At 38.4% G+C, this 25,511-nt stretch overlaps 2 protein-coding genes across 12 annotated transcripts in view; one reads left to right on the top strand and one right to left on the bottom strand.

The window, feature by feature from the left end:
* The window catches only part of GTPBP8 (GTP binding protein 8 (putative)), a 110,084-nt gene that overhangs the window by 9,465 nt on the left and 75,108 nt on the right, over positions 1-25,511 (top strand). For 2 of the 5 annotated variants that reach the window (XM_013982454.2, XM_013982453.2), the window contains exon 5: positions 2,746-2,864. In XM_013982454.2, the coding sequence (XP_013837908.2) occupies positions 2,746-2,864 (119 nt within the window). Of the gene's footprint in view, positions 1-2,745; positions 2,865-3,052; positions 14,144-25,511 lie in introns of those variants that run through there. The other 3 variants (XM_013982455.2, XM_003132676.4, XM_005670222.3) reach the window with 3 other exon arrangements.
* On the bottom strand, positions 8,645-21,390 carry NEPRO (nucleolus and neural progenitor protein). 7 transcript variants are annotated; one of them, XM_021070377.1, is made up of 10 exons: positions 21,182-21,388; positions 19,221-19,375; positions 17,436-17,515; positions 16,926-17,057; positions 16,143-16,220; positions 14,032-14,393; positions 13,613-13,674; positions 12,329-12,430; positions 11,932-12,188; positions 8,645-10,775 (listed from the first exon to the last, which is right to left on the bottom strand). In XM_021070377.1, the coding sequence occupies exons 1-10, from the start codon at positions 21,282-21,284 to the stop codon at positions 10,325-10,327; spliced, it is 1,782 nt and encodes a 593-aa protein (XP_020926036.1). In that variant the 5' UTR covers positions 21,285-21,388; the 3' UTR covers positions 8,645-10,324. The 7 variants fall into 7 exon arrangements, with proteins under 7 accessions (XP_020926036.1, XP_020926038.1, XP_020926037.1 ...); XM_021070379.1 differs by having other exon boundaries at positions 19,221-19,269; positions 21,182-21,300; XM_021070378.1 differs by lacking the exon at positions 21,182-21,388 and adding an exon at positions 20,713-21,175.

Below are 25,511 nucleotides of genomic sequence, written 5' to 3'. Positions count from 1 at the left end.
CGTCTGCGACCTACACCACAGCTCACAACAACACCAGATCCTCAACCCATTGTGTGAGGCCAGGGATCAAACCTGCAACCTCATGGTTCCTAGTTGGATTTGTTTCCCCTGAGCTGGGATGGGAACTCCTGGGATTTTTTTTTTAATTATAGTTGATTTACAATGTTCTGTCAATTTCTGCTGTACAGCAAAGTGACCAAGTGATACATACATATATATGTGTGTGTGTGTATACATACATACATACACACACACACACACACACATTCTTTTTCTCACAATACCCTCCATTATGTTCCATCACAAGTGACTAGATTTAGTTCCCTGTGCTATACAGCAGGATCTCATTATATATGGAATTTTTTAATAGCATTAGAAATGTTTGCTAAAACATGTTAATAGCTCTTTAACAGCAGCTTGACAGATAGTACTTATCAGAATGTAAATAAAACTGCAAAAGAAAATTTTCCCAAACTGATTTGGAATTTAAGGACATCTCTTCCAACACACATAATAAGTAGGATGTTTATATTCTTAAAGAAATAAAGTTTCTTATGAGAATATCTTATTAGTGTTCTATTGTTTGCCCTAGAATAAAAAAGAAATTAGTAGGTTGGTATCCACATTTATTTTGCTTTGTCAGTTTTCCAGATAAAATGGTAGTCTTAAAGTTCCTCTGTAAGGCAAAGACCCACTGACCATAATTTGGTTTCAAAAGAAAACCACTAAAATGTAACAGTGGAGTTTAATGCAAATCTAACCATGTTACCAATCAGAAATTTTTTTGTTATCTTGAGGTTATGGACTTCTTGGGATTTGCAAAAGCCCTGTGAAACATTAGAGATAACTTATGGTCACAAGGAGCCAAAGAATTGTTAAACATAGTCTACATGTTAAAAAATATACCAAAATATTGCTGAACTGGTTTTATTAAGTATTCCTAATTTGGGATCATAGATAATGCTTTGTGAAATCATGTATTTTCCTCAGTTTTAACTTAAAGGAAATACTACTTTTTGTCTTTGGCAAAGAGGTTGTTATAGAGGATTTGTGTTTCCTTTTATTTTTTTATTTTTTATTTTTTTGGCCTTGCCTATAGCATGCAGAAGTTCCCAGGCCAGGGTTCAAAATCACCCCTCACCCCAAAAAAATGGAGTTCCCATCATGGCTTAGCGAACACGAATCTGACTTGCATCCATGAGGATGCAAGTTCAATTTCTGGCCTCAGTGGGTTAAGGATCCAGCATTGCTGTGAGCTGTGGTGTAGGTCAAAGACGCAGCTCAGATCTGGCGTTGCTGTTGCTGTGGCTGTGGCCAGCAGCTACAGCTCCAATTCTACACCTACCTTGGGAACCTCCATGTGCCACGAGTGTGGACCTAAAAAAGACAGAAAAAAAAAAAGGACACAGCAGTGACAACACCAGATCCTTAACCCACTGAGCCACCAGAGAACTCCATGTCTCCTTTTAAATATCAGCATATTTGCCTTTATGAAGAAAGACTTCCACTTTCTGCTTCTCACTCCTTCTGCCATTAATGTTTTTATATTGAGGTATAGTTGATTGAAATTTAATTGTATAGAAATTTCCTAGGAAAACCTGTGATAGATACATCAAGGTTTTACTTTTCAATTGATTTTATAATCACCCATGCCTTGACCATCCTCTAATATGTTATTGTCTTTGAGTAAGTTATTCAAAGTGGTTATTTACTTTAAAAATTCTAGCTTACTTGGAATATAAATATATGTAACTTATAACTATAGTGTATATAGGTAGTGGGTACAGCCAACAAATAGCCTGATTTCTAATTTCTCCAGAACCATTTTGTAGGTCAAAAACAGTTGGCAGTTTTATATGGATCAACTTAATGTACTCATATATAGCGATCATATGAAACATTTGGCATATAGCAATTGGCTCCAAGTTCCTTTTCATTGGTCTTGAATCCAAGATATTATGGCCCTGTGTAGTTAAAGCTCCGGAAACAGCAAACACATAGTATGTGCTTTATATTTGCATGTATTAACTCTTTTAATTGTTGTACTAAGTCCTTAAGAAGTATTGCTTTTATTTTATGGATGAGGAAACGAGTACAGAGAGATTAAGAAACTTGCATGAGGAGTTCCCATTGTGGCTCAGCAGGTTAAGAACCCGACATAGTGTCCATGAGGATGCGGGTTTGATCCCTGGCCTTGCTCAGTGGGTTAAAGGGATCCCATGTTGCTGCAAGCTTTGGTGTAGGTTACAGATGCAGCTCGAATCAGACGTTGCTGTGCCTAAGATGTAGGCTGGCATCTGCAGCCCTGATTTGACCCCTAGCCCAGGAACTTCCATATGCCAAAAGTGGGGCCCCAAGAAGAAAAAAAAAAAGAAAGGGAGAGAGAAACTTGCGTGAGTCACCTAGTGTTATTGAATATTTGTAACTAAAATGTATAAAACTGTATATTAAGAAATAACAGTTGACCTTTGAACAATGTGGGGGTTAGGGGCACCAACCCTCATTGCAGTCACAAATCCAAGTATAACTTAGAGTCAGTCTTCACTATTTGGGGTTCCTCCATGTTGGCGGTTCCTCCATACTGGCAGTTTCACATCCACGGGTTTAATCAACCACAGATGATGTAATATTGTAGTATTTACTATTTAAAAAATCCACATAAAGGTGAACCTTTGCAGTTCAAACCATGTTGTTCAAGGGTCAATTATACTTTATTTTTAATCCTTAAATACTTGATTCTTACAGATGGTATTAACAAAAATTGATAAATCTTCCAAGGGACGTCTTTTAAAACAAGTGCTTCAGATCCAGAAATTTGTTGACACTGAAACACAAGGGTGTTTTCCTCAGTTGTTTCCTGTAAGGTAAGAGTTAAATTGCCTTTATAACTTTATATGCTAAGAGCCCTTAGTGTTAAACCGGTGTTTGTGAAATTGAGGTATCATTTAAAATTAGAGGAATTTGGAAGGCTGTGCACTTAGTCACGATTTATTGGTATATCCCATCCACATTTTTATTTTTTTTTCCCCTCTATTCTTTCTTCCTTCTGCAGATTCTTGCTGAATCTTCCCTGCAGTATCTTCATTATCTTTCTGTTTCAGCCTTTTTCAACCCTAGAACACAGTAGGAATGAAATCTTTTTACTTTTAAAATCAGCTAAACAACAGCCACAATAAAGATACTACCATCCCTTCAATCCAAAGAAGAATAATTCATCTTTATGGTGGAAAGCTCATTCAGGCTGTGAGGGATAAGAATTTTCCTTTTAAAGGACCATAGGTAAAGAGGAAAGGCTTCACATAAGTTAGAACTAAGCTTTGGTAGCAGACAGAATGGTTATTTCCTGAGCCAGCAAGTTTTGAGGTATTAGATGTGGTTTAGCAATGGAATATGTGTTTGTACTTTCACGGTATACTTTGGGTACAGTAGGTAACCTATACCATAGCAGAAATACAGTGCCACTTCCTTGTGATTTTCTTACTCTTCGTTGTGGAAGGCACTATGGTAGTTTCTATTAGAAAATAATGAAAACAAGTAACTCTTAGTTGTATATGAAACTGTCCTCTAAGGAGTCATTCTAGGCCCTACTAATCCGAATCACAGTTAAATTATTTATAATTAATGAGCATGCCTGTCAAAATCAGTCTTTAATCATTCCTATGAAATGCTTTTCTCCCTTGACTTATGTTCAAGTATTCATTCTTTTCATTGTCTGTGTCCCATACATATATTGGAAACTCCTAGGAGCAGGAATGAAATCCTAATTCTTCTTAGAGCCCTGAGCATTGTCATAGAAAAATAACTTTTTTTTTTCAAATGTTTAATAAGAAGGAAGTGAGACTTCAGCTAAAAAGGCAAAATAAAGATAGGGCAAATCATGGCCTAACAGCAGAATTTATTGGGAAAAAAAATGTTTTAGTTGACTCTAAGCTGAGTTTAATAGTAGAGTGGGGCTAGAGAAAAACTGACAAGGTTTTATTGAGCATATTAATAGAATTATAGTGTTAGCAAAACAAGAGAATAATCAAACAGTAGTCCCACACTGCTATAAGCTGTGTGCTACCAAACCAGTCAAGCTAGATTATGGTTTGACATTTAAAAACAACTAGAGGAGTTTCCATTGTGGTTCAGTGGAAATGAATCTGACTAGTATCCATGAGGACACAGGTTTAATCCCTGGCCTCACTCAGTGGGTTAAGGATCCGGTGTTGCTGTGAGCTATGGTGTACGTGGCAGACATGGCTCAGATCTAGTGTTGCTGTGGCTATGACCATGGCCAGCAACTGCAGCTCCAATTCAACTCCTAGCCTAGGAACCTCCATATGCCGCGAGTGTGGCCCTAAAAAAAGGCACACACACACAAAAAAGAGAGAAAGAACAGCTAGAGCTATCTGAAAACAGACTTGGGAGAGGTTATATCACTTCATTATTCAAAACACTTAATTGAGCCACAAGGCAAACATCCCTGTTTCACAGGGATGATTATAAGTAGGAGAAATGAAAGATATTTGCTGAAATAGAAAGAGTATGGACTTCAAGGTCAGACAGCTATGGTTTTGCATGGTTTCTCTACTTCTTGTTAATAGATTTTAAAGCAACTTATTTCATTTTCTGAGTAAAAATGTGATAGGTTAGAAGGATTAAATAAAATACATTGTGACTGATGTACACACATTAGCCACAAAATAAATTTTAGTTTCTTTCTTTCCCAGAGGTCAGTCAGGCAATGAATGGCAGGGTCAGGCCAACAGTCAAAGCTATCAGATTCTCAGTACTGTTTAGAGGCATTCCCTTCTTTAGATATGCCAGCCTTTTCTGCTGCATGACCTTGGAATCACTATGCCACCATACTCACTAAGTGACTAAGGCACTGCACAAGCCACACAGCATTCAAAGTCTTAAGAACTGAGACATAGCAGGCTGCTGGCTTTCAGGAACTTAACGTTCACCATACTACAGTGACCACATACAGGAAGTTGTCAGATGGTACTCTGTAGATCTCAAAACCTAGTTCAGAAAGCAGAGCTATTTATACACCTTGCTTTTTATTTGCTTGACTAAGTCCCAGTGCATCCCTCCAAAAGAGTTTGTCCTCCTCACAGAATAATTATTACAAAATAAGTCAGGTTTTATTCTCTCCTCTTCCTGTATGGTGTTGGTAGGAGAAAAGTAGAAGCGTGGGTAGACACGTAGTCCAGCAGGGTTTGGCCTTTAAACATGCTGGCAAAAGTTAAGTGCTAACCTTCATGTCTGAACTCTTCCCTAGTTGAGTAGAGAAGTAAAATTGATGCTAGGATCAGTCTGTTTTTATAAATGGTATGGAAGAGATGTATAAGTAATACTATATAATTGTTTCTCTAGTTTTCTATGTAGTAACATTTTAAGCAAATGAGAACTAACTCTGAGGACAAAGAAAATCATCAGTTGACAGAAATATCTCAGATGAGTTCATGGTGCCATAGTTAGTGTGTGGACTTTCAAAACTTGTATCTCTCCTTTAAACCATATGTGGGTAACTTCAGTTATAACTGGGAATCATTATGGGCTGCTCTCAAATAGGCAGCTTTGGTCAAAAAGTCAAAAATGCTGTACTTTTATCAAGGGTATTTAGGAGTACAGCAGAAAATATCTTACATGTTTCATATGTAGATATGCACTGTACCTGTACCCATAAAAGTCATAGTGTCTCCATAAAAGTCTATGTATCCTAGGAAACCATGTGTTCATTTCCATGCCAAAAAATGAATGAATGGATATGGATGGATACAGTGTGACAGATCAATAATAGATACAATAATGGCGATGATCATTTTAAAAATCATGAAAAAAGGTCTAAGTCATCAAGATGATTGGAACTTTGTCACAAAAAGAACAAATTAGAGAGATCAGAATTTTAGTTTGGGAAATAAAAAGCAAAATAGAAGACATTCCAGTGGCATTTTTCACAGAAATAGGACAATCCTAAAACCTGTGTGGAACCACATAAGACCCTGAATAGCCAAAGCAATCTTGAGAAAGAACAAAGCTGGAGGCATCACACTTCCTGATTTCCAACTATGTTACAAAGTTATAATAAAGAAAACAGTATGATGTTGGCATAAAAGAAAAAACCCACAGAGGTCAGTGGAACAGAATAGAGAGCCCAGAAATAAACACATGGCTATATGAGCAATTAATTTACAGAGGATCCAAGAATATACGATGGGGAAAGGACAGTCTCTTCAATAAATGGTGCTGGGAAAATTGGACAGCCACAAGCAAAAGAATGAAATGAGGCTACTGTCTTATACTATATACAACATTTAACTCAAAATGAAATAAAACTTGAATCTAAGACATGAAATCATAAAATTCCTAGAAGGAAATTGGTGAAGTCACTTGACATCAGTCTTGGTGAAATCCAAAAGCAAAGAAAGATAAGTATCCCTCAATGGATGAATGGATAAAGATGTATTATTATACAATAGATCCTTGAACAACTTGAGGGGGCTCTGACCCTTGGCCCAGTCGAAAATCCAATTATAACTTATAGTTGGCCTGACATACCAGTATAATCCTGTAGTATTTACCATTGAAAAGATGCCATCCACCCATTTCAAACCCATGTTTTTGAAGGGTCACTGTGTATACACAAATGGAATACTACTAAGCCATTAAAATTAAGGAAATCTTGCCATTTGCAACATTAATGGACCTTGAGAACATTATGCTAAGTGAGATAAGTCTGAGAAAGACAGATATTGTGTGATCTCATTTATATGTGGAATTTAAAAAACAACAACAAAACAAATAGATAAAGAGAAGAGATTGGTGATTGCCAGAGGTAGAGCTTTGGGGTGAGAGAAATGAGTTAAGGAGGTCAAAAGGTACAAACTTCCAGTTATAAAGTAAGTCATAGGGACTCACTGGACAACACGGTGACTATAGTTAGTAATACTATATTATATATTTGAAAGCTGCTAAGAAAGAGTTTAAAAGTCTTCATCACAAGAAAAAAAAGTTTTTAACTACATGTGGTGGCAAATGTAACCAGACTTATTGTGGTGATCATTTCACAGTATATACAAGTATTGATCATATTGTGCTACTAAAACAAATATAATGTTATATGTCAGTTATATACCACAATAAAAAAATTTTTATCTGGAAGATAAAAAGTATATAGATATGGTGAAATTTTTGGAATCCTGAAGGAAATAGATGAGATAATGTGGATCACCAGATATAGAATACTGTAAGAGCCTGAGGGAAAGAGAGGAAAGGTAGAACAAACTAAGACATTCTGTTTTACACATGGAACTCACAACAATTTGCGAACAGATTTTAAGTTAGATGAATTCAGACCTGTTCCCACCTCTGAAGTAAGGAAGAAAATGATTTTTCTTTTCTTTTCACAGTGCTGTTACCTTTTCTGGAATCCATCTATTGAGATGCTTTATAGCAGATATAACAGGAAATCTTAAGACTAGTGGCTTCCAGTTTAGCTGAAGATTCAAAATTCTCTATTTCAACTGAAGTTAAATACCTAGAATTTCAACATTGTTTTAAATGTTGTGTTTCTGTAACTTACAGAAGGATCACTTCAGCTTTAAAACCTGCATCTTCCCAAAGCAAGAATGAATTTGTGCCTGGTGGGGGAAAGGTTTAAAAATGATTGAATTATACCGTCCATTAGAATAGATACAAGATTTTTCTGTTTTAACAAACTGACAAGAACATATAGAAGAAGTCCATAAAATGAAAACCTGTTTGTTTCCTACTGTGTAGACAACGGTTTGCTATATTATTTATTGGGTTTTTGTCTTTTAAAGAAAATATCTATTACTTATATTTTTTAAAATATTACAATGGACTAGGTTAAAAAAAAGGGGCTACTTTTCTATTGAGCACTGGTAGTTTGAAGATAAATTCTCATATATGTATGGCTATAATTTATCTTTTTTCAGCGTCCTTATTTGAATGTAAAAGAAACTATTCTTGGGATAAAATTTCAGTGGAAGCACCAGTCATTTGAGGCTGGGATCAGTTACCTTAAGGTGACCACAGGGTTTGGAATCAGAAGATGAAGGTTCAAGTTCCAGTTGTAATATTTATTATATGTTGGACGTTGGACAAATTGAATTCTCTGAACTTCTTTTGTTACCTCTTACTTCAGAGGCTATGAAGATTAAAATGTGAAAAGGACATTTGCATATTCTGCATATTTGTAAAGTGAAACCAACCCAAATACCTAGCGAAATTCACAGGTAGATTTATCACAGAAAACATTCTGTCATGGAGGAAGTAACATTTTATCTAATGAAAGGCCAGAAAAGAAGAAAAATAGCTTTAGGTGAGAAAACTGATTTGCAAAAAACAATACCATCGGATAAAAAATTAAGGCTGTTAAACAACTTTGCGGCTTTTTTAGAAAATTCAATTCTGAATATATTTTCAGTTTTATAGTTGATAGTGCTAGTCTCTTCTAACCAGCAGTGTTTTAAGCTTAAAAAAAAAAAATCTTTTTTATATAGGCATTTGCAAGATAAAATACATAGTAGCAACAAAATTATCTTAAAAGTCATCTTTCTACCCGCCAGTGTTACTTTACTGCTTTTCTTAGCCTTGGTTCTGATTCCCCAAAAGCAGGACCCGAGACAAAAGCTTATGTGTAGTAGTTTATTGAGGATGTGATCTCAGGGAACAGGAGTGATGGAGAAATGAAACATGTGGGAGGAAAGACAATCAAAGATGCATTGAGTTGGACACCATGTAGGCACTAGGGCTTGAATTTGAGGGACATGAGGGAGCCTTATGAAGTGTGCCTCTGAATTGTCTTTGAAGGGGGGGTTAGAGGGTGGGCCCACACCTCTTCTACACTATACATGCCCAAATACCAAGCAGTTCATATAGCTTCTCAGAAGCCAGGAGGCAGGGAGAAGCCTTCAGAACAGAGGCAAGGTGGATTGCCCAGTCCAACTTGAAACTGGTTGCCATAGTAATGGCTGAAGTACGAAGACCAAAGAGGATCTGAAGTGATACATGGGAGGTCTCTCACACTGCACTTATAAATGACCTTACTGTTCTAATGCCACCAGAAGTCATTAAATCGGTGTTCACTATGACGATGCTAACAGTAGTTTCTAGTCTAATTTACTGGCTAAGTTACGGGTTTGTATATATAAGATTTCACTTTTAAAACACTTGAATTTGTTTGGAAAAAATAACATAGAATACTATATTCCTTACCTATAAATTGTCACTTCATTAGCATATGAAGCTCTTTACTATTTTTTCCCAGAATTGTAAGGAGCAGGAGGTGAGAAAATGAAGAAATATTCTCAAAAGAACAACTGATGAAGCAGAAAAATATGCTAGGCTTATAGTCCAATCCAGTTTTACCTCCTTAGACAATTCACTGAGCTACTGTTTTTTCCATGAGGGATAATCTCTAGTCTATTCCCGCTGTAAAAGTTTATGATTATTGGACAGTAATGCTACTTCAGATGAAGGAACCTAAGCCAGGGAAACTTGCTGGCTTAGTGGAGTTATGTGCAAATAAAAGCAGAAGCAAGACTGGACCTTAAATCTTTAAAGTTAATGACTGTTTCTAGACTTATGAATGAAATTTCCTTGGTTATTTTCCATGTTTTAAGGCACTAAGTAGTTCTACCACTTGGTAGGAAAGCAGGAGAAATATAAACAACAAAAAGTGACTAGAGATTAAGAACTCAATTAAATCAGGATATTTAGCAAGGATTCAGGGCAGAAGAAAGCTAAACCAGAGCTTATCTAACTCTGCATTTTGGGGTACTTTGTATGAAAATCACCTGGACCCCTTATTAAAAATGCAGACTTCTGTCCCTGTACCCTAGCCATGTTTATCAGTCTCTTTGGAAAGGACTCAATCTGCATTTTTAAACAACCCAAGTGATTCTCAAAATAGCATACAATTTGAGAACCACTGGTACAATAGGTAAGTGAGAAAACCTACAGAAAGCAGACAAGGAAATGGCCAGATAAAGAAAAGGAAACTTTAAAATGATGGGTCCTTGCTATTCCCAACCCCCACTCCCCATTTACTGAAGGCACAGAGTAGGTTTTTTAAACCTAATTCTTCACGTCTTAAGTCAAAATTTGACTATTTAATAGTCAAATATTAAATAACACAAAGCTATGATAAATGTTTATTGAACTGAAATGAACTGCTGTACAATGTTGCACCAACACAGCTCCTCTGAGTCCAAATGGTACTTTCCAGATCTTTCCAGACCTCAGCTATTCTACTTACAACAGCAGAACACTGGATCAGCTGGTTAATCACTTAAGAGTCATATAAAAGCATCTAAACACCCATTAAAGCAAAAATATCATCAATGTCATCTGTCTGAATGGTTCCTAATGTATTATGTTTATTTGTTTGCATCATTGTCCTTTCATTTTCATTGCTTCCTCTAAGATTTTCATGAGTTTGTTCCTCCTTGGTTTGTATGAAAGGATTTGAAACTCCTGTACTCAGGAGTTGCTGCTTGTTAGGGTAGAGATCAGTTCTATGAACTGCAGGGTGTGAGAGTCTTCCTTTAAAGATGTCTGTAGCACTCTGGGTCCCTTTAGGGGACTGCTGGATTTCCTTTGAAAGAATTGACTGTAACTTTCTCTGTGGTTTCCTTTGTCTCAGTGAAAATTTATTCTGTGATCTTCTTTGTCTCAGACGATGCTTTGAAGTTTTGATACCTGAGCCATGAAGAAGGCAGTTGCAAATAGAGGTTTTTATGCACTCTAGTTTCTTTGGCAAACTTTAAAGGATAAAGAGAGGAAAAAAAATGGAGATTGTTAAGATACAGGAAAACATTCTCAAAACTTGTTTTCTTTTTATCAACTTCCAACTGAAAAAAGACAATTTATAAGTCCTACGCCTGTGTACAACTCCAGAATCATAAGGAAAAATAAGGAAATTAGAGCTTCCATCCAAACCTGTTTTCAGAATACAACATCCCCCTGATTTGGACTGTAGGCAAATGTGTCCCCATTATGTTTCCAAAGTAGCTGTTACAACTAGCAAGGGGGCTGAATGGTGAAATATCTCTGTGTGTATTTTAATGCCAAAGCTTTCCCTCAATAATTGCTCATCTGTTCATAATATAATAGGAGGTGAACCGGGGAAACGATGTATCACAGGCAGAAAATTTGCCAGGATGCATCAACCTCATTTCTTGATTAACACCGCTGTGTATTATGGCAGGAAATGAACAAGGAAAAAAGGAGTAAAAGTGAAGAGGGAGTTTTCCATAAATTTTTTAAGAAAATTTAATAAGTTTTAGACTGTGACTCATCCATTGAAACCATTATAAAGTCCTGAACAGATAAATGTGTACAGCTAAGAAATTATGGTGGATGCACAGAATATTTCTTAAAGGATACATAAACACTGGTCAGAGTGATTGCCTCTGTGAAGGGGGAATAAGAATCTTTATGTCTGAAAGTGTTACCATGGGCATCTATTTTTTCCAATAAAAACATAAAACTCTGGTATCTAACTTCATGTACTGTTTTAAGCAGTACTGGCTCACAGTCAAAGATAACCATCTTTAAGCAGTTCTTTGAATGTAAGAGTCACAGGAAAAGGAAGAAATCATTACATGGAGAGTTGAGCTCCTATAAATGGAAATTTTCTGGCCCCAGAGTCTTCTGTGTGCTTTTGTAGGAAGCACCTTCTGCTCTCCCACCCTCATTGCACTGAAGCTGTAGGCAGACTAGCTTTCTCTCCCACTACAGATAGTTCTATCCAACATAAGCAGCAAACAAAATTGCAATTTGAGTCTATTCCAATTTTAGCCCCCAGGCTACTGGACATCCCGTTTTAAAGAAGGCTAACTTGAATACGTACATATATACTTTTGCCCCAAATGAAAACAGAAAAAGTAAAGGAATATACTTTTGTAATATACCTACCTGTAGCCTTGAGCTTCCAAATGTTTAAGCCGGTTACTTTTAAGAAGTTTATTACCCAGAAAGGCAGTCTGGGCCTTGAGTTTTTTGCTCCTACACCACAGAATTGCCGTTTGGATTTCTTCAGAAAGTTGTCTGAAAGTGTCAGCCTCTCGGAATCTTTGCACAAAACTTTTTATGCAAGTTCCTATTGCTTTCTGAGAAGAATGTTTGGTTGCCATTAGTTTGGCTTGAGAACATTTAAATGCAACACTGGTCTCCTAAAATATGGAAAGATGAGAAAAATATATTGATTTGTTACTGACTCAGAAATACATGGCAGCTGAGAAAGTTGACTCACAGACTATTAAAATTTGAAAATGTCTTTTTAAAAGAAGAAAATTTTGAGACACAGCTTTACCTTAAATTTACTTGGTTTCAGAGTCAAGTAACTGGAACCAGCTCTCCTAGGAACAGGTGGATGGACTGCAGAAGTTTCAAAGGTCACAGAGAGCCACAGTTCCTAAGAGAGCTGACAAAACTATTTTGGGGACTGGTATATTGATAAAGGACAAAGACTATGTAACTAAACTGCCTGAGTTCAAATCCCAACTCTGCTGCATATTTGCTGTGTGGCCTGAAGAAATTTCTTATCTTTTTTGTGCCTCAATTTTCTCATCTGAAATATGAAAACAATAATAATAGCACTTTCCTTACAGGGCTCTTGCAAGGATTATATGAGTTGACAAATATAAAGTGCTTTGAACAATTCCTGGCAAAGAGTAAATGCAATATAAGTATAATGATGAGAATGATGTCATCTCCCTCTGGAACTCGTGAATGGACAAAACATAAATGCAAGCTGGAATCCTTGTAAACCTTTAAGAAAGTACTCTGACCCATTAGAAATGATTAAAAATTCGGGGTTCCCTTCGTGGCTCAGTGGTTAACAAACCCAACTAGGATCCATGAGGATGTGAGTTCGATCCCTGGCCTGGCTCAGTGGGTTAAGGATCTGGCATTGCTGTGAGCTGTGGTATAGGTCACAGAAAAGAGGGTGACACTGATGTACTTATCTGTGTTAAATCCAGAACAAGCAGAATTACAGACAGTGGCCAAGGAGAGGAATTGTGTTAATGCTCAAAATGCTGACATGTAGAAAGAAATAGAAGCCTCATGAAAAGGATGAGGATGATGAAAGTAGCTTATAGCATCTAACACCAGTTAAGTGCTGACCACAATCCAGACTCTGTGCTGAACACTTTATGCGCACTAAACCAGGCACAGCCCTATGGGGTACATACCCTTAATAGAAAGTAGATGTATGGACAAGTCAAGAAACTCATGTAAGGTCCCACAGCTAGGACAAACCAAAGCCAAGACTCAAACCATTTCTGTCTGACTACAAAGCCCTTAGTCTTAAGCTGAAATACAATCCACTCCTATGATGGATCCTAGGATCATTTTAAAATTCTAGCAAACCCTTAATGTTTCTGAAGCTATTCTATTAACTGAATTAATTATATGCACTTGAATCCCTTGGGAGTGCCCCTATTCATTCAGAAGCACAGACTGAGACCTAAAATGGTACTATGCTTAGGCTGGGGATAACAACAGAGGTAAGATTCGGTCTCTGCCTTTGGTAAGTGGTCTACTCTACAAATTATCAGAAATCATAAGCTATATTAAAATGAGCCAGACAAACCTGCATAGCTTTGTGTTTCAGCTGTTTGCAGAAAGCCCTCACATCAAATTCTGATGACTTTTCTGTGGAAGGAGCAGACGCAAAAACTTAGGCATGCTATTTTCAAATAGTACAGATACTATTTTCAAATCAACAAATTCCTAAGTGCATGACAACATTCCTTGTCAAATTACTACAAAAAAAAAACAAAGGGAATTAAGCAAGCAAAGAACTATGAAGAAACAACAGAAGCAAATAACTTTAAATGCTCAAACTTAGAAAACACAGGTATCACCGTACCTCTCTAAAAATAATGAATATGACTTACAAAGAGAGATGCCGAATTTTTTCCTACACAATGCATGACTATATCATAATGTCAATAGCTTTCTGTTTATTCGTTTGCTTTTTAGAGTGTGTGCGATATCAAAGCAAATTACCTTTTAAGATTTTCTTATTCTTTACTGGCTGTCCAAGATCCACATTATTCTGTATGTCGATCTTCATTTGTTTAGCTTTTTTGGAAATTTTAAGTAAAGTTTCTTCACTGGACCTCTGTGATTGCTCTTTTGTTAAAAACAGTTTATTGAGCAATTTGGTTACTCCTTTAGCTGCAAAAACTGTAGGCATTTTTTTCTTAAAGACTTCAAAATAGGGCTGTCCTAAAAATTCGGCAATATCAGAAGGAAAGGTAAAACCTTTGAAGTAAGGCAATGGTTGAATCTTGGAGACCTCCTGAAGTAATCCAAACAATGGCTCATATAAAGAAATCAGTCTTTTTAAAACATCTTTATAAAGAACCCTAGAGAAAGAAATAGGAGCAAATGAATTAGCCAGTAATTATAACTTGCAGATTATATAATAACTGTAACAGATTCACAGATGAAAATAATGCCTATCAATCTGCCTCTATGGATTAAAAAAATGATATATCTCGTACTTGCAAAGAGCCAGATTAGTCCAGCCCAAACAGAAAAATCCAAGTAAAAGATGTACATAAAACCAAATAAAGTGCTATATACAGACATACCTCAAAGACTGTGCATCAAAATCCTAAGTGTGGTTTTATCTACAATCTTAAGTGAGACGTTAGGCAAATTTCAGGTTCTTCACCCTTTTGTCTATTTTTTAAAAATGTTTCTTAAGCATGTATTATTACTATAATGAGCAAAAAGTAAAGCTATTTTCTTTTTTTGTCTTTTTGCCTTTTCTAGGGCTGCTCCCTCAGCACATGGAGGTTCCCAGGCTAGGGGTCTAATCGGAGCTGTAGCTGCTGGCCTACGCCAGAGCCACAGCAACTCAGGATTCGAGCCATGTCCGCGACCTACACCACAGCTCATGGCAACGCCAGATCCCCAACCCACTGAGCAAGGCCAGGGATCGAACCCACAACCCCATGGTTCCTAGTCGGATTCATTAACCACTGCACCACAATGGGAACTCCAAAGCTATTTTCATTATGAAAAAGAATAATGTAGATACAACATTTTAAAATAATATGATTAGTAATTCTAACACTGTTAGCTCTAAGACTAAGCAGAATGCAAAACAAGATGATTAGAAATAGTACTTGAGATATCCAGGTTAAGATATCAAGGGTTCCCATTGTGGCTCAGTGGGTCAAAAGCCTGATGTAGTATCTGTGAGGAGGGAGGTTCACTCCTTGGCTTCACTCAGTGGGTTAAGGATCTGGCATCGCCATAAGCTGCGACAAACACAGGTAACAGATGTGGCTCAGATCTGGCATTGCTGTGGTTGTGGTGTATGCTGGCAGCTTCAGCTCCAATTCACCTGCTGGCCCGGGAACTTCCATATGCTGCAGGAACTTTTCTTCCATAAAAAGAAAGAAAAAAGTTATCAAAGCAAGGGTTAGAGAGAATTATTTCTCTCTCTCTCTCTCTCTTTTTTTTTGGTTTCATTCAAATTAGAGCTAATCACCCCTCTTGTTTAAAATGGCTGAAAATAGATCTCCTTATAAACATGGGCAGGTTTTGACTCCAATAAATAGGTTTTATAATACATATTATGAGTTGGACTAGTATTTGGTTTGGAACTAGTATTACCAGTTTTCCTTACATCAACTAACTATGCCTCAAAAAGTAGTGGTGTTTCAGGTGGAATAAAGGAATCTAGAACACTTAAGACCACTGCCATTAAAAATTAGAAACCTAGTGACAAAATCAAATGATACAGACTGCACAGGAACCCCTTCATTTTAAATGTCTCAGCTTCTCAGGTGCTGAATGATTACAGCAACTTTTTTTTTTTTTTTTTTAAATGCCAGCTAATCCTAGGAATTCATTTGCTTAATTGTTTAGTGTTGAGGTGATCTCATGGCTTCAGATTCAAAGCCTAGTCTTTTTGGACATAACCATCAACACTCAGCTTCTCAATCCACCCCAAATAAATTCTAATCAAATGAAAAAATGAAATTCCCTCATCTTCAGCATCCCATATGGGAGAGCAAATATGAAAACTATTAATAAGAAACCTAGGTTGAGTTAAAGAGATGAAAAAGAAATGAAGGGTTTCACAAGTACCTACTACATACCATAATCTGCTCACCAGCCCAACCATCACAAGGTTTAAAATAACGAATTCTTGCAAACCTAGGTGTTTCACAGTCAAGCTGGAGTATCAAGTTAAAGTTGGAAGACAAAAATCAAAGGAATTTAGGTTTTAAGTTACATTTATGAAAGAAACAGACTGGAAGTAGAAAGAACTTTCTTGAAGGAATTAAAGCCTTAAAACATGTTCTATATAAGTCATGGAAACTTATACACTCTGCTAGAGGTCTCATTAATAAATTTAGTTTCTAAGATTAAGAATTTCTGTCAGAGTTCCCCTTGTGGCTCAGTGGTAGTGAATCTGACCAGTATCCATGAGGACACAGGTTTGATCCCTGGCCTCACTCAGCAGGTTAAGGATCCAGTGTTGTCATGAGCTGTGGTATAGGTCACAGACATGGCTCAGATCCTGCATTGCTGTGGCTGTGGTGTAAGGCTGGCAGCTGTAGCTCCGATTAGACCTCTAGCCTGGGAACTTTCATATGCTGCAGGTTCGGCCATAAAAAAGCAAAACAAAAACCATACACACACATACACAAAACAAATTTCTGTCAGTGCCCTTAGGATAACACATACCAGGCAGAGACAGAAGTCTCTGGCAATGGCTATATCAGGCAGTTCCCAGGAAAAGAGGCCAAAAAGCAAACTTTTAATAATTCTCTTAAGTAATAACTCCTATAAACTCCCTAGCTTTCAAACAGCTATACTGCTAAATATAGCCAAACAATCCCAAGTCAGAAGAAGGTATTTCATTGACTGAAGGATACAGAAATGTCCTGCAGCAGCAGTCCAACAAGCGCAGTAGCAACTTGCAGCCTCCCAAAATCTTCATCAACACCATTTCTACCACTGGTTGGCTGGGGATGACGCAAGCTTTGGAATTTACAGGCTGATTTTCACTTGACAGAAATAAAAAAGTACATTACTTTCCTTCTTAAATGTAAACCACTTACATAGCAATTTTCAAGTGCAGACTTACTTTAAGTTCAATTTGAGGTAGTTATGCTTAATAATGACCCACTGAAGTTGACTGACACTTAATATTTCAGTATAATCCATCATGACCCAGATTTCAGTGTCACACCATTCCCTCCCAAAGGCCAACAGAGGGAGATTACCACAAACACCAGGGACCCTTTATTAGAACAAAATTTGTACATCTGAGATAAAATTATTTATATTCTAACAACAAGTGGAAAAAAGTAAGCAAAGTCACAGCAAGACACTGAATTCCCAGCCCATCACAAAGCCTACTGCAAAGAGACTGGACCACTTACTTAGAAGAAAACAACTCAGAGAGATCTTGAATTGAACCTTCCAAATCCATGTTTTTCAGGCGTTTTAAACACTGTTCAACCTGAAAGGGGAAGAGCGGTTCAAATTCATATGTATATAATATACAGACAAAGCCACCAATGTGACCAGGAAAACAAAGAAATGCAAAATTTCAAAGTATGGAAATATACTGAATACCACACAATATCTTTTTTTAAGGGGGAAAAAAACCTGTAGCCCAAAGCAATTGCGTCTGCTTAAAAATTTGAAATTTATCCAGGTAAATACATTTATCAAATCAATTATCTCAGGTTATAACTAAGAATTTACTATATGCCAGGATGTGCTTGATGCTATAAAGGGAACCAAAGAAGATATAAGATTATATTCAAGATATAATTTTTCTGAAGCAACATAATTTCTAACAGTGAAACTATCAAAACGAGATAGTAAATTATTAAGTACTAAATTTCAGCAGTCTGTCAGAGCCACAGACATGAAGAAAATGTTGGAAGGATTGGGCGTTCTAAACAGACAGGACCAGGTGAGCAAAGGGAACAGAAGAGGGGACACATGGGGTGAGTAGGACTCACAAAGAGTTCAGATTGCCTGGAATATAAAATCTATGAAGATGAAGACCAGAGAGAAGCCTGAGCTAAGGAAAACTGAAAAGGCCAGATCATGGAGGATTTTGTAAGTTAAGCTAAGAGGTTTAGTTTTTATTCAGGAGACAATGGAGAACCATGAAAAATTAAAGATGTGTTTTAAGATGATTAAATAGAGGAAAGACCAGTCAGGATTGCAAGACAACTAAAAATTGACAAAGTCTGAAAAAAGAGATGGCAGCCAGAACTAAAAGGGACTAGATGCAGAGAAAGTTTTGACTGATCAGTGTGAGCAGGTGGGAGAATTACATAAAAGGAAGAAGAGAAACAGAACACCAAATTTTTCTGACTGGATAATTATTCACAACTTGGAAGCCAGGAGGAGAAATATGTACGTTTAATCTAACAAGTTTGGTTTCGGTGTTAAATTCTCAGAAGGAGATAAAAACTTCCATGAGAAAAGAAAACTTTGGGAAAGACTATGATCCCAAATCTTTCTTTGATGAAGAAATCTTGGAGTTCCCGTCATGGCTCAGTGGAAACGAATCTGACTAGCACCCATGAGGACACAGGTTCAATCTCTGGCCTCGATCAGTGGGTTAAGAATCCAGCTGTGAGCTGTGGTATAGGTTGCAGATGAGGCTCAGATCCCACGTTGCTATGGCTGTGGTGTAGGCCAGTGGCTACAGTTCTGATTCAACCCCTAGCCTGGGAACCTCCATATGCCCTGGGTGTAGCCCTAAAAAGACAAAAAAAAAAAAAAGAAATCGTCATCTTTTTTGCCTTAAGTAATGGAGTGAAAACCAAAGAGCATGAACCTGTAAGGTTCAATACAATGCCTGTATTTTTTGGCCCGTACACCCAGCATGAAGCACAGTGCCCAGCACATAGGAAGGCACAGTAATTTAAGATTGTATGTAATGAAGAAAATTTTTCCTAAAATTACCTATCTACTAGAAAAAAGACTGGGAAAGAATCAAACATAATTCCTTTCTAAATAAACTTTTTAAAAATGCTTTCAGAAAAAAAAGAGAACGCCCACATGCAACTGTGGGCTGAAGACCTATAAATCACAAGTAATTTACTGTGATTTCCATAAACAACAAAATATTAAGTGGCAGAGTGATGTCCATCTTCATCAAGTAAACATGTTGAGTCTTAAATACAGGACTTCCCCCTTACCTGTTTGAGGGCCAAATGGGGTTTGTGGCGGCCCATTCTGTTGTGATTGCTGTAAAGGAATGCGCATAACACATCCGTTTCTGCATCTAAGGTTTGGCTCTTCAGTGACAGTATAACAAGAGAGCATTCTTTAATTACAGCTGCAATGCAAAGGTCTAAAGCAGAGATGTTTAGTTAGACTTAATATGCATTTCTACATTTTAAGTATAGCATATAAAATGTACATTGAAAGAAGCATCTTCCCTTATTTAATAAATCAAGAACAAATTAATGTCATCATTACTGTCATCATTAATTTGTTCCTGTAGGAACAAAATGATTTCAAGTATGTGAGAAGTCACATAGGAAGGAAGGAAAATGGTGCCAGATGATATCAAGTCCAAGAAGTCACTGAGAGAACATGTGTTAAACTAGTATACTTAACACCTTAAGTACCCTGAGGTGGGAAACATGTTGTGTACTTCTCTAAACGGATAAATTAATTCTCTTAAAAATCAAAGGCACTGTATTTGGGTACTGCTTTACAAATATATTCAGAAAAGAGAAACCACTGTTAACAACTGGAAATTATGTAATTTATGTGACTGAACACATGGTACTTAGTAGAATGAGATGATAGCTTTTTGGTCCGAAAAGCTTTGAAGTAGAAGATGGAGTTAATGTGTTGTCTGTGGCTCTCAGGGTAGTACTAGCCTCCTAAGTGGAAGTAACACAGAGGCAGATTTCTATAGAACATAGAGAAGTTTCTTAACCGTCCCAGCTATTTGAGGCCAGAAAGGGGTGCCTTTGGGATAAAGAGAGAGCTGGTGAATTTCCAGGCCTAATAGGAATCATGTTAAGGAATTTTTGAATAGAGGATGGGGGAAGGTTTCTTGTAAACTGAGCAGGATGGATGGATAGGGCTGGGGATGTGATGATTAGGTAAGTTACAGGTATTAAATATTATTAATAACAGCTATCATTTGAGTATTTATTCACTGTATCAGGCACTGTTCCAAATACTTTACTCTTCCATCAAAACAGTTCTATAGGAATTCCCATTGTGGCGCAGCTGAAAGGAATCCGACTAGTATACATGAGGATGCGGTTCAATTCCTGGCCTGGCTTAGTGGCTCAGGGATCCGGCATTGGCATGCGCTGTGGTGTAGGTCTCAGATGTGGATCGGATCCCCCATTGCTGTGGCTGTGGTGTAGGCTGGTAGCTGTAACTCTGATTCCACCCCTGGCCTGGGAACTTACATATGCTGGGTGTGGCCTTAAAAAGCAAAAAACAAACAAAACCCCCAAAAAACCAAACAGCTCTGTAAGGCAAATACTGTTTTACCCTCATTTGGAAATGAGCTGAGACCCAGAAATGTGAAATAAGGACACTCCCATCCCTCACCCTAGCTCCAGCAGAGGAAGAGCCAGGTTTTAAACCCAGACCAAGCTCCTGCTGCTTGATAACGGCAATGCCACCATACACTGATATTTCACTTCAGAGCATACTCACCTAAATGACATCATTATATCCTCCCAACAACCCAGTGATGGGCAGGGAAGACTAACCCTATTTTACAGAAAAGAAAGGGGGATCTAGGAAGAGTGCGATTTAAGTGCAGAGTGCTTGAGTGACCCGCCGCTCCTCGGTGGAAGAGGTCGGGAAAGACTGTGGAGTAACCACGGCTCTTGGTGGCCTGCGTCAACAGAGGGTTCCCAGGCAGCACTTTTCCCTGATGCTAGCTGCGTTCGCCCCTCTCTGCCTTTTCGGCGCCCCATGGAAGCCCTGCGGTCGGCACGGTGGGTCCAGAGAACAGCAAAGCCAGAGGTCCCCACAAACGCCCGACCCCAGATGCCGCACACCGCCGTCATACCCAGCGTCCCGCGGAGTCCGGAAGTCCCGCCCCTCGCGCACGTGCGCCGGCAGCGGCCAGACGCCTCCTGCGGAAAAGCCTGCGCCCCTTATGGGGCGCCTCACTCACCCAGCGGTGTGTCAGGGTTCTGCACGATTACTGTACTGCGGCTGCCGGCTTTGGGGATCCTCACGCGGTTCCACAGTTCCGGGCTCGGCGGCAGCGCAGCCATCTTGAGAGACAGAGGAGGACCTGGAAAAGGCGGAGCTGGGCGAGACAAAATGAAACGACGAAGCAGGAGACGTCCGGGGCAGGCGGGGGAGGGGAGGTTGAGGAAGAGGGAGAGGGGGCGGGGCCTGGGGGCGGGGCGGGGCCTGGGGGCGGGGCGGGGGAGGGTCCTTTACGGAATCAAATGCGGTGTACCTGAACGACCCAGAAGTCATTCAGGCGCTGGTCAGGTACCAGAATATTTGGGAGATTTGCAGATGAGGGGGTGAGGCGGAGCCCCATCCATGTACTACTCAATCAAAATCTCTGAATAAGGCGAGGAATCTGCATTGTGTGTATGCTTCTCCAAGGGATTCTGAGGCGCAATCAATTTTGGAACTATTTCAAAGCATTTCACAAATGTGCAGAGTGAAGCTCACAGTTTAGTTGGTGCATACACCTCTATCTCCACCCCAGACATTAGGGGGAAAGGAAGAAGGGAAATAAGGAGGCAGAGTTTACATTTGTAACATAAGTGATTTACTTTGAGTTAGTCAAGGACAGCTCTACCTTGAGCGGCAACAAAACCACGATCACATCACAGAAATTGGAGGCCTCTGACTCTATCAACCCCATCTTCTGTCAGCGTCCAGAACAAGTTGATATCCCAAGCAGTGCTGACCCCCACCTCTCTAGTATCTAATAGTTCATTTATTTTCAGCCACCCTGATGCTACTTTACTAAAGGCCCCCACTGCAGTGCTAAATTACTAGCTCCTCCAAACCTTAGTATCCGTATAGATAAAATGATGATGATAATACAGAATGATAAAGTACTCAGAGCTGAAAAGTGTTTTGGAATGGTGCCTGGCATACAAACAGTACTCTTAGCAGAATTAATATTGTTAATATTTTTTTACTGTTTAATGCAAATAGACTTGTCATAACACTTTCCATGCTCTCTGTTTATACCTTTATACATATTAATTTCTCTACCTGGACCATTTCCCTTAAACACAATCTCCCCCAGCTCTGAGTAATTCTTCCTGAACATCCCTTTCCCACTCTACAACTTGATGTAGAGACCCCTTTATGTACTACCTTAATGCCCTGTGTTGGCTTCTGTATTAGCTTCCTGTTGCTGCCATATAGTCACTTACAGTTATATTACATTTCTGGAACTTAGAAGTCCAAAACTGATCTCACTGGTTCAAGGTTGGAAGCGCTAGTGGAAAATTCATTTTCTTGCTTTTTGCAGCTTTTAGAGGCCACATGTTCATGTTCCTTGGTTCATGTCTCCATCCTCCATTTTCAACGTCAGTAGCAGAGCATTTTCCAGTCTCTTTGCACCTTCTTTTTCTCTCTCATCCTCCTGCCTGCCTCCATCTTAAAAGGACCCTGGTGATTATTTTGAGCCCACCAAAATAACCCAGGATGATTTCCTCATTTCAGAATCTTTAACTTAATCACATCTACAAAATTTGTTTTGTAATGTAAAGTAGCATATTCATAGATTTGGAGGATTAGGATTTGGACATCTTAGAAGGGGGCATTATTCAGCCTACCACAAACTCTCACAGAATTTACCTCACTGTACTATATTAATTTGTATATTTGTATGCCTCTTTCTTCAGTGGTATGTGGGCTTAATGTAAATATTGTAAATAATGTAGGTTATTGATCTCTATATAACAATGCTCAGCTCAGAGCCTGACATGTAGTAGGACCTCAATTAATTTTTGACAGCTTTATTGAGGTAAAATTGGTATGCCAAGAACTGCACATACTTAGTGTGTACAATTTCACTAGTTTGTCAGTATTTAATGGCTTAAGTAAGAGACTAGGTATTCTTGAATAATGCTTTTGATGAACAAGTAGGAATTTCCCAAGCAGATAAGAGAAGAAGACATTCCTGACAGAAAGATGGTAAACAACGTGGGTTGAAGAATCAGTCATCCTGGATGCATCAGTATTGCTGGAGCATGATGTGTTTTGAGGGATAAAGCTGGGAGTAATGGTGTCAGGGACAGAATGTGGATTTACCTTGAAGGCTGGTGGCTCTCAATCCTGGCTGATCATAATAACCTGGCTAGTCTTTTAAAAGAGAAAAACTTCAGGCTTCACTTTAGAAATTCTTATTCATTAGGTCTGAGTAGAGTTCTAATCTGTGTTTTTAAATGCTCCTTGTGATAGTGGCCTATATTAGGAATCCCTTATTGCAGGTGACAGAGAAGTCATTGAGTCTTAGGCTGGGCATTTGTGGTCACCTTGCATCAGAGGACAAGCACTCTGGAGAACAGATTTGAAGGAGATAAGCCTGGAGAAAGGGAGGTAAGGGGATCTATTAAAAGCTGAGGCAAGAGGGAATGAAGGCCTGAATTCAAACCCTGGCACTGAAGATGGACACTGACTTATTTAGATGTCTAGTATTTAGGTATATAAATGTCTAGTATGACTTTCAGACTTTTGCCTTGAGTTTGAGATGTCACATCCAAAAGAAGAACAAATTTAAGTAGTTGGCAGGAATAGAGAGAGAACTTTGACATTCTGAGTTTGAGATTGCCTGTGGGCCATGTTGATACATAAAACTGACCATGATAGAAAATGATTTGATCACCAGAATAGGCCAAGGGAAATGGGGCCAAAAGAGTGAGTGAAGCTGGACCTACTAAAGAGATGAAGGGAAGAGAATTGATGAAAGAAGATGCATTATTCATTCAGCAAAGTTTTGGAGCATCAGCTGTTTGCCAGACACTATACTAGGTCCTAAAGGAAACAAGCAGTGGTGGAATGAAGTGCTTAGGTAGAGGGTTTGTCTTAAAGATCAGAAAGCTTTTATTTTCTGAGCCAGGGAGAAAACTAAAGATAGCTTTATACATGAGTATGTTTGAGGTGGGGGAACAGAAAGATGAAGGAGCTTCAGTGGAGTAGGATTTGCAACCATTACCCAGAGCAGAGGGCAGGGAGATGGGTTCCAGGTGAATGGTGGAAAATTAAAACCAGAGCCTGCTTGAACTGGGGGATATGGAAGAGGCATGGGCTCTGTATTTTACAAAGAAAGTAAGGTTTTAGGGTCATGCTTTAAAAAGTTTGAATTTGTGAAGAAAGACTGCCACAGACACACATCGCTGTGAAGTAGATGAAACCCTGTCCATCTCATTAGTAATCCAAGAAATACAGACTAAAATAATTTTGGAGTATTATCAAGTAGACCATAAGTAAAAAGCATCATGTCCCATGTTGGGCTTTGGACAAAAATTTATATATGAAGTTATCCTTTGTCACAATCATAAAAATGGAAAATGATATATCACACAATGAATCAGTGGTTTTCAAGTATTTTGGCAGTGGAATTCTTTTTCCTCACAAAAATCTTAACATGGAAATCAGATATGTAAAACAAATGAAAGCAGAATTGCAGTGGTTAAGGGTGCAAGGTAGAATGCAGGGTCCTTGCATTAAGGCCTCTTCCTAGGAAAGAGACACTTCCTAGGAACAGTTTGGAATCCAGTGTTGTAAATAAATGAATTTTTATTAATGAGAGTACTTTTAAATGATACATTAAAAGCAGCTTAGAAAACTATGTACAATGTGATTCCATGAAAAAAGTTGTCGTCCACACATTGAGAAAGGTCTGAACGGATCTAAATGAAGGTGTTAATGATGATTATCTTTTCAGCAGTAGGATGGGTCTTTTTTTCTTCTGTGATCTTTTTTGTATTTTCTAGTTAAAGGAGAGAAATATGTGTTGCATTGTAATGAGAAAAAATTATTTTTAATGCTAAATAGCATGTATCAAACTCTTAGGATATGTGTGTGCATCTGTGTATGTGTGTGTTTGTGTGCATACGCCGTATATTCAGAGACATACACTTTATGGGCCATTTAGCTTCTACCTCTCAGGGCCAGTCCGAGGCTTCTGTACTTGGCCCTGTGATGCTGGGCTGGGATTCTGCCAAACCCCATGGTCTTTGCCAGCTAGTAGTTCTCCTCATATGGACCACTAGAGGGAGATTGGAAGGCAGGAGGAGCTAAGGGACTTGTTTCTTCCTGTTTTCTTATTCGTGACAGTGTTACCTGGCAACAACTTTTCATCCCATGTAATGGCCTTTGCTTCTAGTTCCTGATTCATTTTTACATATTGGCAGAGCTAATTGACCCCTCAGAGGTACTCGTAGTACTTGGATGCTAGTATGCTGGCTGCTTTTCTCGTCGAAAAATCTGGGTCCACAAATCCGTTCTCTAAAAGTCTA

Source organism: Sus scrofa, chromosome 13 (assembly GCF_000003025.6).
Source record: "Sus scrofa isolate TJ Tabasco breed Duroc chromosome 13, Sscrofa11.1, whole genome shotgun sequence".
Lineage (NCBI taxonomy): Eukaryota > Metazoa > Chordata > Mammalia > Artiodactyla > Suidae > Sus > Sus scrofa.
This window is presented reverse-complemented; position numbering and strand designations above follow the sequence as displayed.

What these genes read in the sequence shown, in the direction of transcription:
- NEPRO (XM_021070377.1), bottom strand. Translation starts at nt 21,284, where the DNA reads ATGGCTGCGCTGCCGCCGAGCCCGGAACTGTGGAACCGCGTGAGGATC. An exon ending in GAACCCTGACACACCGCTGG is followed by an intron (nt 19,376 to 21,181) that starts GTGAGTGAGGCG and finishes TCTCTGCTTTAG; the next exon opens with ACCTTTGCATTGCAGCTGTA. An exon ending in TGAAACCAAGTAAATTTAAG is followed by an intron (nt 12,189 to 12,328) that starts GTAAAGCTGTGT and finishes TCCATATTTTAG; the next exon opens with GAGACCAGTGTTGCATTTAA.